The 16,762-nt window shown below is 37.9% G+C and overlaps 1 protein-coding gene across 1 annotated transcript in view; it reads right to left on the bottom strand.

Annotated features, from left to right (window-relative positions):
• Positions 1–14,047, bottom strand: part of DCDC2C (doublecortin domain containing 2C) — a 47,446-nt gene extending 33,399 nt beyond the window's left edge. Inside the window, exons 1-4 of the mRNA XM_062573109.1 lie at positions 13,749–14,047; positions 11,221–11,272; positions 6,804–6,880; positions 1,212–1,343 (exon numbers count right to left, since the gene is read on the bottom strand). Of these exons, the coding sequence (XP_062429093.1) occupies positions 1,212–1,343; positions 6,804–6,880; positions 11,221–11,272; positions 13,749–14,047 (560 nt within the window). The remainder of the gene's footprint in view (positions 1–1,211; positions 1,344–6,803; positions 6,881–11,220; positions 11,273–13,748) is intronic.
• Between the last annotated feature and the right edge of the window lie 2,715 nt (positions 14,048–16,762).

Here is a 16,762-nt window from a genome sequence, read left to right as displayed (position 1 = left end):
GATATAGAAGCAGAACAATTAACTAATTCAAAATAAGCACAGGTCCCGAGAGATATATGGGTAAATAATGTAACAAAGAAAATATTTCAGTGTATATTCCTTTTTTATTTGTAACTTTCAAGAACAATTCTGCCACCAGGTAAATACTTTCAACATATGGATATGTTCATGGATATGGATCTCAAAGGAACAGTTGTTCAGAAAGATAGTTGCTTCAGAAAGAATCATTGAGCCATTCTGAAGTTAAAATAAGTAAGAAGATGGACATAATAACACCTGAAATATTTTCACCTTAAAAGTTTCCCCTAAGAGGACTCTTTGAAGTGTAAGGATTCTTATCCTTACAATTAGAGGAAAGATCACATGAAGAAAAAGATATTTTACCAGTTTTAGATAGAAGGCACAAAAGATACAAAATTTCATTTATGTCCTGAGAAATTAAGAGCTTTATCTAAAAAGTTAGAACTCTTTTCTTTCATTTTGCTTAATTTCTCAAGTGATACACCGCAAGCTCACTCATGTGCAACTTACCTGTATATTTTTGTTTACAAACTGCATATGATCAAAAATAAATAATCACTAATAGCAGCAGCTGACTCAAGAAGAAATCTGTCTGAACTTGCACCATAGTTTTAAATTTTAAATCCCATTCACAATTGAAAAAGTATTTAATCTTCTCTTTACTACATTAACACTTGCCCGTTTAATCTTACTGACCTATCTTGTGCAACTATAAGAGTCTCTTCTATGATTTCTACAATCTTGTACATTAATTGCTGTAGTTTACTTGGACATCCATTTCTTAAACTAAAATATAGCATACACCAATGTTCTGGAAATCATAAACCAACTGCTACAAAATAAGAGCAAGATATATCATGTCATGTCCTCATGCTCAGTATTGTATGATTGTGTATTAACTGCATTCATGGTTCCAGCTGGCTGGAAACATAGGCTCCATCAATGTATGATTGCCTGCACTGCAGTCACAAACAAGTTAAAAAAAGTAATATACATATTAAGGACTACTAACTCTCAGAAGCTTGAAAAAATCCTGCTTTTGATAACTAGCTTCTTCATATATTGCTAATCAAACAGTGGAGCATCATAATCTGATGTGTGCTATGTGAACGATATATGAATAAAAAGAGTGATAAACTGCCAGACCGAGCATTTTTATTGGGCATATTAAATTATTCATTGTTTCTTACCTGTGAACACCTCCTGAACGAAGAAACACTTTTTCATTAATTAGAGCAAGGACACAATTCCAGTTTTTCAGAGTAAACTTCGGTATGATAAATTTTATAGGTGGCTTGATCATCTCTCCATTGGTGAAAACACTGCCAAAAGGCAAAGAAAGTATCTCTCTTTAGTAAAGAAAGTAAAAAAGAACAGAAAGACCAAATGTATCAATCTGACAATATGTGGCAGTCTGGATAATTATTAGTATTGCCAGTTGGATTTCAACAATTCATTTTAAATCTTAGTCTATTTCATTCAACTTTAAAACTCATTCATAAAAATACAGGATTGTATCCTTAATATGCTTCTATCTAACATGATGGATGGGTCAACAGCAAAATATACTGTTCTTTAGACTTCAGTTAGTTTGAATCTATGTTATCCAAAGATATCCTCATGATCCCCAGCACAAATGAGCAGAAATGAGTAATCAGCATGGATTTATGAAGGGGACATTACGCTTCCCCAACCTGAAAGCCTTCTATGATGAAAAGACTAGCTTGAAGGACAAGGGGAGATGAATGGATATTGTTTATCTTGACTTTAGCAAGGTTTTCAACACTGTCTCCCATAACATCCTCATTGACAAACTCATTAAGTATGGATGAAATAAGTGGATCGTGAGGAAGATTGAAAACTCATTGAACTGCAGTTTCCAAGGATTGGGATCAGTGGCACAAAGCCCACCTGGTGGCCAGTTACCAGTGCTAAGCCCCAGGAATTGATACCGGAATCAATACTGTTTAACATCATCTTTAATGATCTAGATGATGGGATGCACCCTGAGTCAGTTTGCAGACAACACAAAACTGGGAGGAATGGTTGCTACAGCACCACCAGTGGTTGTGCCATCACTCAGAAGGGCTGCAATAAGTTGGATAATGGGCCAAGAGGAATCTCACAAAGCTCAACAAGGGGAAATTCAAAATCCTGCACCTGGGGATCCCAGGCACCATAAAGGCTGGGGAACAACCAACTCAAAAGCAGCTTTGCAGGAAAGAACCTGAGTGTCCTGGTGGACAACAAATTGACCATAAGCCACCAATATGCCCTTGTGGCAGAGAAGGCCAACAGCATCCTGGGCAGCATTAGGAAGAGTGTCACCAGCAGGTCAATGGAGGTGATCCTTCCTCTCTATTCAGCACTAACAGGACCACATCTGGAGTGCTGTGTCCAGTGCTGGACTCTCCAGTACAAGACAAACATTGACATACTGAAGCAAGTTCAGCGAAGGGCCACAGTGATGATGAAGGGACTGGAGTAGCTGACATAAGAGAAGCTGAGAGAGCTAGGACTGTTTAGCCCAGAGAAGAGACGGCTCGGCGGGATCTCATCCATGTGTATAAATACCTTACGGAAGGGCAATAAAGAAGATAGCTTGAGACTCTTCTCAGTGGTACACAGTGGTATAAAATAGGCACAAATTAAAATACGGGAAATTCCACTTAAATATAGGAACTCCTTTTTTGCAGTGAGGGTAATCAAATACTGGAACAGGTTACCTAGAGACATTGTGGAGTCTTCATTCTTAGAGAAACTCAAAACCTGACTGAGCATGGCCCTGGGCAGCATGCTCTTTGACTGTGCTTTCAGCAGTTGTCTGAACTAGATGATCTCCAGAAGTCCCTTCCAACCTCAACTATTCTGTGACTCTGTGTGATTCTGTGACCAGTAGAACACTCTCTAAACCCTCATTTTATTTTCCCATTTTCCCTTTTCCTTTTCTCTCTTCTTTCAACACAGACTCTTCTCCCAACTCCTGATTCCTCTTTATCAAGAGAAGAATGTTTAGATCACTTTCATCTTCTGCATTGACTAGAATCTCCTTTTTAACAATTACATTGTCCCTTTAAAAAAAGGGGGGAGTAAGGCAAGCTTCCTCAGCCTATAGGACTATGTCTTCTTTCTGTTTGAATTTCTTCACTTCTATTACTCCAAAAGTTTTTCCTCTATAACTTCTGAAGATTATTCATAACTCACAGCTTGTCCATACATTATTTTATATACTTCATACAATATTTCTCTTTCTTGTCATTAATGACATCAATCTTAATATTCAATTTACCTAATTTTCACACAATAAATCCATTCACTCTTTTGACATTGTATTTTACAACTGAAAATTCCTGACAGTTTCACGTATTACATTTTTCTCTAATAAATAATTCTCTAATAACAACTTATAACTTGACATGTGACACAGCAGACACCTAACACATGCAAACATTAATTATACTGTAGTATGTATAATTGTTACAAGTTCAATTTTCTATTATATCTAGTCTCTCCATCAAAACAACAGTAACACCACAGAAAACTAGTTAGAGCCTAACATAACTGAGAAACTGATCCAACTTATAATAAAAAGTAACTGACCTACCAAGAGTACAGCATGTTGGTAACAAGTTACCTTGTTTTGTGACAGCCAGCCTTGAAAAATCTACAGTTGCAGAAAATATTGTTTCAAAAGAAGATTTTCAGTCTAGGCTGAAAGTAACTATTTCGCACTGACAGTTGTGTCAACCTGCTCTAAGGTGCTTTAGAAAGTATCTCGTAAACCTTCTTCACTACCAACTTTTAATAATCATCTATGTAAATCAAATAGGAATCTGAAGCTTCTTCTGTGTTGAATAAGGGACTTAACATAATTTAAACAGTAGAAAAATCAATTAATTAATATTTATTAATTTAATAATTTTTTATCCAGCTAAGATTTAAATGCTCAGCACGATACAGCTTTCTCTCTTCCTTTTATTTTGTAACTGTCAATGAAATACTTTGTTATTTGAAGATCAAGTGAACACATTTTATGTTTTAACCACCCATTTAGCTTTGAAGTACAACTTACATAGGTAAAAACACTGTGGCAAGCAAAATGCTTTTCAAGAACATGTATTCAAACTTTTTTAAGCTGAAAAAAAAACAGCTTAGGAGAAGTCCTAGCACAGTGTGTCAATCTTTGACCAAGAGCAAATATTTATGTCTGGATGCCACATTAAACCAACATCTTGAAATAATAAAGGTTGTATTTGGAAAGACTTTGGGGCCATCTAGTGGAACTTTCAGTATATTAATATAAAGCCTGGAGATTATACACTGAAACAGAGTATTCATAGAATCATAGAATCATAGAATCAGGAAGGTTGGAAGGGACCTCTGGAGATCATCTAGTCCAACTCCTCTGCTCAAGCAGGGTCACCTACAGCATGGTAGACAGGGTTCCATCCAGGCGGGCCTTGAAGATCTCCACAGAAGGAGACTCCACAGCCTCTCTGGGTAACCTGTGCCAATGCTCTGTCACTCTCACAGGGAGGAAATTCCCCCTCACATTCAGGTGGAACTTCCTGTGCTTCAATTTCTGCCCATTGCCTCTTGTCCTGTCACACGGGACAACTGAAAAGAGTTTGGCCTTGTCCCCTTGACACCCTCCCTTCAGGTACTTGTACACATTGATAAGATCCCTCCTCAGTCTTCTCTTCCCCAGGCTGAAGAAGCCCAGCTCTCACAGCCGTTCCTCATGGGACAGATGCTCCAGCCCTCTGATCATCTCCGTAGCCCTGTGCTGGACTCTCTGTGTAGCTCCATGTCTCTTTTGTAGTGGGGAGCCCAGAACTGGAAACCATACTCGAGATGAGGCCTCCCCAGGGCTCAGTAGAGGGGCAGGATCACCTCCCTCGACCTACTGGCAACAATTTGCCAAAAAAAATTATCCCATTCATTATTTTGAGAAACTATTTTCTCAAATATGTTGTAACTAGACACAACTTTTATAAATCAAATATTAAAAAATTGAACTTACTATCATTGTGAAATATAAAAGTGCAGAATAATCCTCTGAGGAATGATTTTGAAATTTCATCCCTAGAAACATATAAATCTAGACTAGGCAAAGAAAATATATTGTAGCATACAAGGCATGGCAGCTATGGGAATGAATTACATGACCTGAAGAATCTTTTGCATCCTTAAATTCTGTTATTTTAATTTGCCTATGGAAGACATACAGTGTTCAAGAATTATTCAATAAAATAAATGCACTCTTCCTTTCCTTAAAGGAGCAATTCAGCACATATACAACATCAGAGATGCTCTTCAATTTACTTTTTTAACTTTAGCTCTTGATTTTGACATTGGAATTATGTGATGGCTTTGCATTTATTTCTGGGTACAATTTAAAGATTACTGGCTTTTACCAGAAAACTCTTCAACAGGATTTATCATGATTGCTTCAAAGATCTATACAGTACGGTTCTAAGTAAGACCATGCAAAGCTTTGAGGATAACAATCCAGTTATATATACAAAGAACAAATGCCACTTTCAGTGTTGTCTTAATTTTACATTTCCACTTGTTAAGAGTCCAAGTCTTCTGATTCTCAATTAATGATGCAAACACATTTATTTTTCCTGAGCTTCTCCTGTAGCAGACAAGTTGTTATGTGGTGACCATAAAAAAGGTCCTATAAGAATAGTTTAACGTAAAGATGACCTAGCAAAATCTGTAATCTTTTGATCTCTGTTTTTGCAACTTCTTATAGTTACGTACATATGCACACTGTCACAATAACCTGAATTATTACTAGGTAAGTTGAAATTGAATTAAAAATTAGATAATCAGCATTTACAGACTCCTAGTAGTGGTCCTTCTCTGGTTATACCACTTTGAATGCTCATCATTTTAAATAACAGCTGTTCTGTTAAATAAATTTTAATATAGCATTCAAGCACTGAGACACAAGGTATTATTATCTTTTCTGTTTCATATTCAACGCTTAACTCCTCCATTCTTGCATAGTTGAACCATTCTGGTCTTGCTGTGTAGGAAGCATGACATCTCCAAAGGAGGTGACATTACTTGAATTTTGTAATACACATTACTTAAGTAATGGAGCTTGCTGGTAAGAACAGTAGCCACAGCATACTATTTCCCATGCCCAGTAAGAGTGATCTGGGACATGGAACAGAGTGTGGTTTATCATCCTGGTTTATTATTCTTAGAGAGTTTATGGCATACAGGACATAAATCTATAAGAAAACAGGTTTCGTTAGCAACTAATAGAACTACTTGCTCTTATTCTCCATTCATGACACACTACTGTTTTATCTCTGCAATGCTTTATGATTCCAATAGATTTCTTTCTAAATAAAAAAAGAAAAATCAAGTACCATGTTATCCATGATGTACACATTTTATATCATATAATAGTTTGGAATATTACATAATGGGTTTTTTTGTATTTCTTTTTTTATATTTCGCTAGCACTAAATAATTATGCACATAATATATTCTGTCATTCTCACATCATTTCTTTTTTCCTTAAGAATATTTGGGGAAAACTAGCATACTGTTGTATTATTCAAATTTAATTTAAATCAGTAGGATCTATGAAATACATTAATACAGACAGAATTTGACCATTCTGAATCACACTTCGTATACTAGACCTTCACTACAAATATTTAGCTTTTAACTGAACATAGATATTTGGGAGTTTGTACATACTATTAGAGTAGAAAACTTAAAACCAAATGTAAATGTCTGGTTTATAACACACTTACTTGATATTACGTGGCTTATTAGACATACATTGCCATCTGGAAGGCACACGGATAGAACTATGAACTACTGGTTTAATCTGCAGAAAAAATAAATCATACATCATTAGCTGACGCAAGATGTTTAAAATATTATACTCTCACAAGCATTCCTTAAATATAAACACCAGCCCCAGCTTCAAATGCTATCTTTGTTCAGTATATTATTTTACATTATCAGTATTTTGGAAAATCTGTCATACTTGAAAAATCCCAAGATTTTCACTGTTCTGTGTCTTCTGTCCTAGAGAACCTGTGTCATGTTCATTCACCATTCATCCAAAAGACGATTCTGTTCTGAAGCAACTGACACAATTTAATCAACCAAAGAAGTCACTGTCAAATGGCCTGATAAGCTCTCTCCCCAAGAAAACAAGCTGCTGCCACAGCATTTCCAATACTTGCTAAACTAAAAAGTGAAAAATTGAGACTTGGAATCAAAAAGGATTTCTATACAGGAGTCCAAACTGGAATAAAGATGTAAATATTTATAGTAAGTAGGCCAGTAATTTTAAAACCTGTTTTCCCCATCTACTGAAGAACAGACATTCCTGGCAACATTTTGTTTCAGTTTATGCCATATCTGCCCTCTTCACATCATTAATGATGCTGAAGTGATTATAAACTTTTATGTAATTTTGATCTATTCATCCAGTGGATATTGACACAGCAAATAATAGAATTTGATCAGATTAAAACCAGTAATAACTGTCATTATCTTACTCAGTTTCACACCCACCTCTGTCACACAATATGGAAGTATTTGGTTTTGGAGCTGTACACAAACAATTCCCTTGTACTCCCAGAGTGTTACTTTCATTCTTTTACACCCTCTTCTTCCTTTGATCTGACAGCAACATATGTTTCGTGATGAGGAACCAGTAGGAACAAAGATTTTGCTTCTAGTCTTAATGGCAAAAGTAGGAAAGCATAAATCTCCTCTCCAGCTTAAACCTGTCCTTAGATATAAAAGCTGTAAGTGCAGTGGAAAAATAAAAGGTGCTAAGAATCAGTTAATCAAAGATCTTCCCTGATGGGATTCTATCAGCAGATGTATACGGCAAGGAGATGGTTAGACATAAAAGTTCACAATAACCATTTTAACTTCCATTTCATATTTAGCCTTTAATCAGTCTGGCTATATCTATACCAGCATACTAAAAAGGTCCAGGGATTTGAGGTCATCAGGCACAGAACAGCTCATATTCATACCTAAACTCTCTTCATGGGATACTCTATACTGCTCATAGGAAATGTTAACCTCAAAGGATACTGGGAGAGTGCCAGCTGGCATTGGTCAAAAATGTATCAGGGACTACACTAAAAAATTTAAAATTTTGTTCTATCGTATGCCAGGGCTCAAGCCCACATCTTGGCCTTGTCCATACTAGTATGAAGGTGGCCACTGAATACTGTTACTGTTTTAGACAGAGTATACATTAAGTACTGTTGATAAACTGCAATTTTTCTCCTTTTAGTCCTCTCATTTCTGTTATAGCTATCAATTTTCTAGCTGAAAATAATATTTCTGGAGCACAACAAAGCTCTTAGACTGATCAAATACTGTGGAACAATGCATCACATAGACTTGATCTTACAAGTCCCACCCAGACAGGGACTTGCTGTATCTGTACGAGTGAATGAAACAACGACACCTATTCTCCAGCCCCAGCACAACATACTCATTACGTAATATTAAGCTCACTTAGTCTGCAAAACATGGTTCGTGCCTATTTTGAATGGTCTCTGGCCCATTCTATCTTCCAACTGTGACTGTGAATTGGTGTACAAGTTGTTCCAGGCCAAAAGCATGTCAGATCCATACAAAAAATTTAACAGTATAGATTATCAAGAGCCAGTACTCAAACATGTTCTAGGAGACTGTTTAATGTATTAGTGAAGATTCAGTCAGAGGGAAATATGCTCTGATATTGTGTAATTGAGCCATCACATACAGATCTCCTGCCCACAATCTTGGTGTTCTTTCAATTGAAGAGAAGGTACAAGAAGAGGAGAATAAACACATAGGTCTCATCATAACAGATAGGCAGGACACAGCTGGAGCAACCACCCCATCCCAAGAACTGCTGGTCCCAGATACATAAGTCATCCTTTCTATAATCACCTAGATTCAGTCTCTGCTTTAAGTCTACATACATGAACGAACTGAATTTGACTCTAAATACTATTTGATGGGGAGAAAATAATAAAACATAGCAAAAGTGGCACATTCAGCATGATATTCTTTATGGCTAAAACAGTATTATAAAGTACTGCAATAAAAAGCTGTACAAAGAGAAGAACTGTTATCCAAATCAGACACAGATGTTTGTTTCATTACAATAGCTTTAATAATGTAGTTTCAAGAATACAAGTTCACTGGTGGTTTTTTATTCACACAGTAATTAAAATGTGATTTTAAATATACTTTATTATTGCATTTTACAGACTTGGATTTTATTAATTTATATCAAAGATATACCAAAGTGATAACCCAAAATTTCAAGAAATAACCTTCTTGTACAAAAGTTGCCTGGGACTAACTCTGTTTTCCAGTTTACTTTCAGTACAAATGGGCCTAATTCAGTGAAGCCAGTAGCTTAATCCAATTCATTCAAATGGTATTTTACTATAAACATAATGACAGAGGGAAAAAATAACTATTGAAAACCTCTGTTTTAAATTGAGTTCCAATTATAATACAAAACATAAAATTTTACTTAAGGCCTTTCCCATTTAATCTTTATGAACCCAAAGCTTATTTGCATTCAGTGTTGTATGACAGAATGCAAAAATCCTATGCAGAAGAATAATCAATAAGTCTAGCTGGCTAAGTATGCCCACACTCTGTATTGTACGCAATCTGTACCACATTGACTGAGACTAGGTTGTATATCAAATGAGTAAGACTGGACTCAGAATCAAACATTCAGTGATACAGTATGCATATCTAGCAGTTGGACTCTGTACTACCTGCACAGGGACATGACTTGAAAAGCATATATTGGACACATTATATACATACAGACTTACTCTGGTGTATACACATGTGATATTCACGGCTTCCTGGATGCCTAAAATTGCCCTCCTTATGTTTGCTTTAATTCCAGCAGAAGTCTTTTATACCACTTAAGACTTATTTTGAGGATTCAAATGGGATTTAAATAGGGCACACATTTTCATTTTATCTGTTATGTTTCAGACAATAAAGAGTTATCATAAAGACAAACACAGCAGAGATGTGGCAATGCAAATGTACATCTTGCAGGTCAAACTGCAAAAAATGACTAAGGATATGCAGTTTAGCATCCCAGCATCTGTATCAATAGTGGCCTCAAAAACTTGCTACAGTAAATGGGTGTCATTTAATTAAAACCCATTCTGTTCTGAAAAGTAAGAGGCTACAAAAATGGGTGATATGTCTTACAAAAATGGGTGATACATCTTCTGTGTGATCAAGCCTTATTACATACAGGTTTACAACCATTAGGTTTTTATTTTGAACTTTTCTCATCCTCGGTTCCACTTCAAATTCAAATAAGCTAGCTTAATGCCTATGTGGTCTAAGAAAACCTCTTTGACTTCAGAGTGGAATAAAACATGGAAGGCCTTACTTAGCCAGCCTAAGTTTCAGGTGAGATGAAAACCATTAGAGATCAGAGGTGACTGCAGTGCTTGAATCATCAAAATAAACTGTGAGCCTAGTAATGTTGTATTTTGAACAAAGCAGGAAAAGAGATGGGAAATTTCCCCAACTAAAGCCAAATTTTCAGCGGCAGATCACACGAGCTGTATGAACATAGGCCATCTCTCAGCATAGATACTGGTCTTAGGAATAACTGATTCTTCTTCAATCCTTAGCTGAAGGAAGATAGTGAATAAACTCTTAAGGTTCTGCCCAGGCCTATTTATGGTGTTTCCAAGATCAAGGGCAGACAGTGCAACTCACTACTACAGTGCAACTCACTACCTAGTCTGGACCAGATGCTCCAGAAGGCCCTTCCAACCTCAACTATTCTATGACTCTGTGATTAACCGCTAAATGTGTGTATTATAGCTAATGCCGTCTGAACTATCCGGACTACTGCTTGCACAGGCTACTGAAAATAGAAGTGCAATAATTTACTCTTAATTATGAAAAATGCAGAAAATAATTTATTTTTAGTCAATTGATAATTAGTTAGACAATATAAACAAAAAAAATATAAGAAACTTCAAGATTAATATATCTTTGTATCAAAATTTAGGATAATGAATATCTGGTGTATTGACACTACTACCATAACATATTCTTCCCTTAAATATTACATTTTAACTGTTAAATACAAATGATACAAACAAATAATGAGTGGATATTTTGTATAGTAATTTAAACACTTACCATCACTTCTTTCCTTTTCCCCTGTTGCTTTTTAATTCCTATTTCAATATAACTGTAATGGAAAAAAGACAAAGTACATTTGTGTATCAAAGGAGAATGGACAATCTAAAAATACTTTGGCCTTATTGTGAAATCCTTATCTGGTGACAAAGATAGAACCAAAAAAGGATGCTAGTACCAGTACATCAACTTGCCACAGCTGAAAACTAAACATTATACACTTTGCCACCACAGTAGAACCTAAATCCCAGTAAGGTGTAGGGCTCCCTATCTTTGGAGGAGTTAGGCACCTAAGAAAGCCTACCAAAAAACACCCGCTCTTTGGCCAGGAATTGTCAGGAGATAGCCAGCAAGAAGTACTCGCCACATATAATTGTATGAAATCCCACAAAGTGGTGGGATCCCCACCCCCTTAATCAACTCTGGGTCCCAAGTCTGAAATTCTCCCTGAAGTCTGCTATATATTTTCTTATGACCATAGCTGTGATTGTATCACCTACCTCCAACACAACCACCTACTGAATAATGTACTTGTCTAGAATACTATGTATGTATGTGTGTGTGTGTATATATACATATATATATATATATTTATGTATATAAAGTGTCTTGCAGCTGGATTCATTTCATAGCTCCAGCACAGATTTCTGTAAGTCATCAATTAAAATCCAAATTCTGAAATGGTTTTGATTGTCTATGTACATACCACAGTAATAGGCATCATTGTGTACATTCCAGTGATATTTTTAAATCCACAGTTCAGGCATCAACAAATTCTCTCTATGCTAAAAAATGCATCACACTTTATTTCTGCAGTCTTCATTTTCAGTAAAATTTGACCAAAACTTCCATGCAATCTACAGTGCCACACCACAGCTAAACAACTATTCACGCTGGCTAGCTAAATTAATTAAAGTAATTTTGTTCCAGTTAAGATCAGCTAACTAGCTGATCTTTTTCAAGCAGAAAAGAGACTAATTTCACAGGAAAGTGATTGTTTCAATAGGGCTTAACGGCAGGGAGACACCTTTTCACACAAAACTTTGCAACTTTTGGATCCTCCAGAAATGCCAAAAACTAACAAAGGACCACCAAAAAAAAACAGTACTAGCAAAAACTGGCAAGCATAAGAATGAGATGTAGCATGAAGAGAAATAAAACTGTCTAGGTTGCTAGTATGTAAGGCTATCAAAGCAGCTACGTAATTCCAAGGGAGTCATGGCTAAGTACTCCTTGCAGTGGAGGCCACTGTCTCCGCCCAGAAGACAAAGATGCCTGCCCCAGGCTGCCTTACTTGTCCATGATTTCCTTTTGCTTGTTGCCATAGGCAATATGAACATCAGTTTCCTTAAGAACATATGAATCTCAGCTTCACATTCAAAATACATGGCAGTAAAGTTTTCAGCTATCTCCCTTAGCATTTTTTCACAATGATGCAGTGAAGAAAAACTTTTTGTTCCTGGGTATTCCTGGGAATATGGCTATTCACACAAAAATCAGCTATTCCCTAAATACTACACAAACAAAAATATTTGTTCAAAAATGTTAATAAGACAAAACTGAAAGCATAAGTGATTTTTTATCAGTCACTCAGGATCTGTACTCAAATTCTGTTTTAATTCTGTTTTACAGCAGTGAATTAGTTCCAGCACTAGCCTCCAAAAAAGGCCACTGCCCATCTCTGTTGCTCCAGTTTCCCAAAACAGCAGTAAGAGCAATGGATGCATGAAGCTGATGAGACTCTTGACTATATCTCTTGTACTAAAGGTTCTTCAGAGCAACAGTAAAACTGAGTAAATCTTACAGGTTTTAACTACCTCTCTCTTAGAAAAATAGACTGTAGTTCTCTGTACATTAGGGAAGATAATTCATCATTTGCACAGATGCCCAGGATAAAATATGTAGCATCCTAAAAACTCAGTGATCCTTTTTGCTGTAATTTACTGTCCACTGTGAGGACCACTGCCCTCACTGGCGAAAAATCCAGGCTTTGTGTCTCTGCTGTTGATGGCCCCAACGTACAGATTTGCCTTCCCCGAGCAGGAGCATCTAACCAACGTCACAGTGTCCCACAAGACAGCAGACTGAAAGCAGTGGATTAAAATCAGCACGGAACAGCTTTTCAGGGTGATTAATTAAAACATAAAGAAGGAAAGACCCTCTGATCGGCACTACTTCCCAGAGGAGCGGCCTGGCTGAGCAAAGCTCAGGTGCCACCACCAGACAGCAGTTTGCCTTTCCACTGTGAAGCGTGGCAGCGAAGTGTATTTTTACACCTCCTTTTCTTCACTCTCCCTTTTGTATTTTCTAGTGCATTTTAGCTGATACAGGGCAACTTATGACGATAAAATCGGGCCAATGACAAGGCAAGTTATGACTAAACTGGCAAAGACAAGGAAGAAACATGTTGACTGTTAAACCATAAACCACCCAGAAAGGCAAGTCTCGCGCTTGCAGGGAGGAACCGCCACTGGAGCAGGGCTGCGGGCCGGCCCGGGGCTGCGTCAGCCCCCCGGGGCCCGACTTACTCCAGCTTCTTAAACTTCTCCAGCCCGGCGGCCACGTATCTGCCGCCCTGCTCGATGTCGCCCAGGTCGCGGAGGCGGTGGCCCTGCCGGGGGGTGTAGAGCGCCCGCACGCCGTAGGGCGCCGCCACGGCCTCGCTGAGCTGCGCCAGCAGCGCCTCGAAGGTGGGCACGTGCCGCCGGTTGACCACGAACTTCTTGCCCGGGTAGAAGGGGTCGCCGTTGAGGTAGACGAGCACGGTGCGGGCCGGCGCCAGGTCGGCGCGGCTGCAGCCCGGCGGCGGCGCCGGCGACGCCACCATGGTGCCGCACCGCGGCGCGGCGCTCGGCGCAACGCGCAGGCCTCGCCGCCGCCGCCGCCCGGCCCGGCCCGGCGCGGCCCGGCCCGCCCCCGCCCCCCATTGCCTCGCCGCCGGCCTGACGCCGCCGCCCGCGGGGATTGTGACCGCGGCGGCGCTGCACCGCCGCCGGGAAGCGGCCGGGCGGCGGCGGCGGCTTTTCCGCTGGCTGGCAGTGGAGCATTAACAATAAAGAAAAAAGCTTGTAATTTACTTTTCCTTTTTAAATGACTGAGTTCTTCCATCGTAACGCCTGAGGCTGGACATTTCCTGGCCACTACTGGAGCCAGTCAGCTTTCTTTCAGTGTTGATATTAAGTAAAAATGGCCAGTGGCCACCCAGAGAGCGTTGCTAGTCCTGATTAGGCATTATTATATGAATAAATATTTATAAAGTGTATTTACTCCTTGTATTCCTAGGATTATAGGCTCTGTTACTATACAACCCTAAGCAAATACAGAGTTTTTCTATAATTACTTAATTTATTTTGCTGGGGAAAAATCAGATTTGGTTTAGTGAATATGTACATTTTAAGTAATATGTTTATGCTGATATAATGAGAATAAGAATCTACCATCTGTAACGCTTAAAATTCCTCATTCCTTTGCTTTTAGATAACTGAGCACATGGGAAGGCTCAAAGACTCATCCCATTTATTCCTCCGTCAGGAACAACAGCAAATTTTACGTGAGTAATTACAGCCTGCATTTGTGTGACTACTAGGCTTTAGCTAAACAAAAATTTAAGGCAAGAATTACATTACCTTACATTATCATACATAATTATGTCCTTTAATAAAGCAAAATTTAAACAAGAAGATGTTTTAATCTATTAGTCATGTAATTCAAGATCTGCTGTCCAGCTCTGCAGCCAGCTGGTGCAGGGTCTATACAGCTAAACCGGTTTCGGTCGCAGAAGAGGATGAACATATCCAGACTGTCACGGGCCGCGTTAATGGCCAGTCCCTTCTCTGGAGTGGTTTGGGAGAGTGCTAGCTGACCTAGGACAAAACCAAGGATCATTCCAACAGTTAAGCCGTAGGAACTGAACATGTGAAAATGCTCAAACTCATGCCCTAACCTTGTTTGGTGTTTTACTAAAGATACAGTCAATTAATTCTACCCATTTTTCTCCAGGTTGACCATGATCATTTAATCTAACTATGGTAAATGTATCTTTACAAGTGAGAACAAAAAGATCTATCTTAGATACTATTTAAAATTCCATTTCTTAGTTACACATTCTTTTTTCCTCCTACGTGTTCAAAATAGAACCCTCAAGTTTACCAGAGTCTGGGAGATTACTTAATAAGGAACAATAACATTTTTTGCTACATTATAATCATTTCAGTCAGAGACTAATTTATAAAATAAATCATGGCTTTTATATCTGGGGAATTGGGTAACTAACTTCTCAAATCATAGACTGATTGATTATTTGATGCACAAACATCACTTGAATATCTCATTTAAAAGTCATTTGCAAATATTTCATCAGGAAAAGTGACAATGATTCTCTTTTTATTCATGAATACTAGTGAATTATTCAAACTTTATTTTGTAATTCTGGTCAGTAGTAAAGAAATGCTGCATAATGCATTTCATCAAAACATTAAATTCATAGCTTTGCATTTAATCATTCAATCAAATCATTTTTTCTGTTTGAATTACTCTGTAGTTTAGCTACAGTTGTATTACTGATTGTATTACTTAGAAGAATTTGGTTTGTTTTCATAAGAAGAGTTAATATAAAGGCTATGATTTCCTGGTCCATTGTATTAGGTTTATTCAGACTTACCCACTGTAAATCTAATCCTGACCCTGTTAAAGGCAATAAACAAAACCCCTCTTGGCTTCAAGGAAGATAGGAGGTCACCTGTGCAATTCCCCTGAAGATTTCTTCCACTTAGAACTATTTCTACTTGACTACACCAAGAATAGCTCCATACCAGACTTCCTTTACTGCACAGATGGAGAAGCTTTGCGCAAGATCTCAGGTGAGGGCGTGTCACCAGGATGGACAAGCATGCATCATATATCCAGGCACACTACAATGCAAATACACACACACACATACACCTGCACACACACACATGCACACAGGTTTTATACACAAGTATATATACAGTAAAATACACACTGCAAAATAAACAATTTTTTACCCATGAATGGCATCTATTTGATGGAACGAGCATATGCCAGGCAGAAGATTTTCCATTCTTCCTCCAACAACAAAAGAGAACCTTTCTCAGCAGCCTGAAATCAAAAGAAGGAAATTGGTGAATCACAAAAGACGAAGGCAAGAGCAATGTGTGGTGTGGTTTTGCTTTGACTACTTGAAGGAATTAACTAATTAGTAATTAGCTCTTCCTGAATGAATCTCATGAAATAGAATTCCTCTCACAACGCGTGTATATTACCCCATGTAAGTTTAGCTTCGAAATGAAACTTTATATTTGAAGGGCTAAATAAGGTTTAAGATCTATAGATAGTATTTATAGTATAAATACAAGAAGTTTAAAGAAAAAAAACTCTGAAGAAATTCAGTATGGTTTGTCTCTCCTGACTAAACTCAGACATAAAATGGAAGTGTACAAGAGATGAAAGCAGGGACCAGTGACCCAGGAGGAATATCAAGAGACAGTCTGAGCATGCAGGGATAGAGTTAGGAAAGCCAGTG

This window comes from Rhea pennata, chromosome 3 (assembly GCF_028389875.1).
Source record: "Rhea pennata isolate bPtePen1 chromosome 3, bPtePen1.pri, whole genome shotgun sequence".
NCBI lineage: Eukaryota > Metazoa > Chordata > Aves > Rheiformes > Rheidae > Rhea > Rhea pennata.
This window is presented reverse-complemented; position numbering and strand designations above follow the sequence as displayed.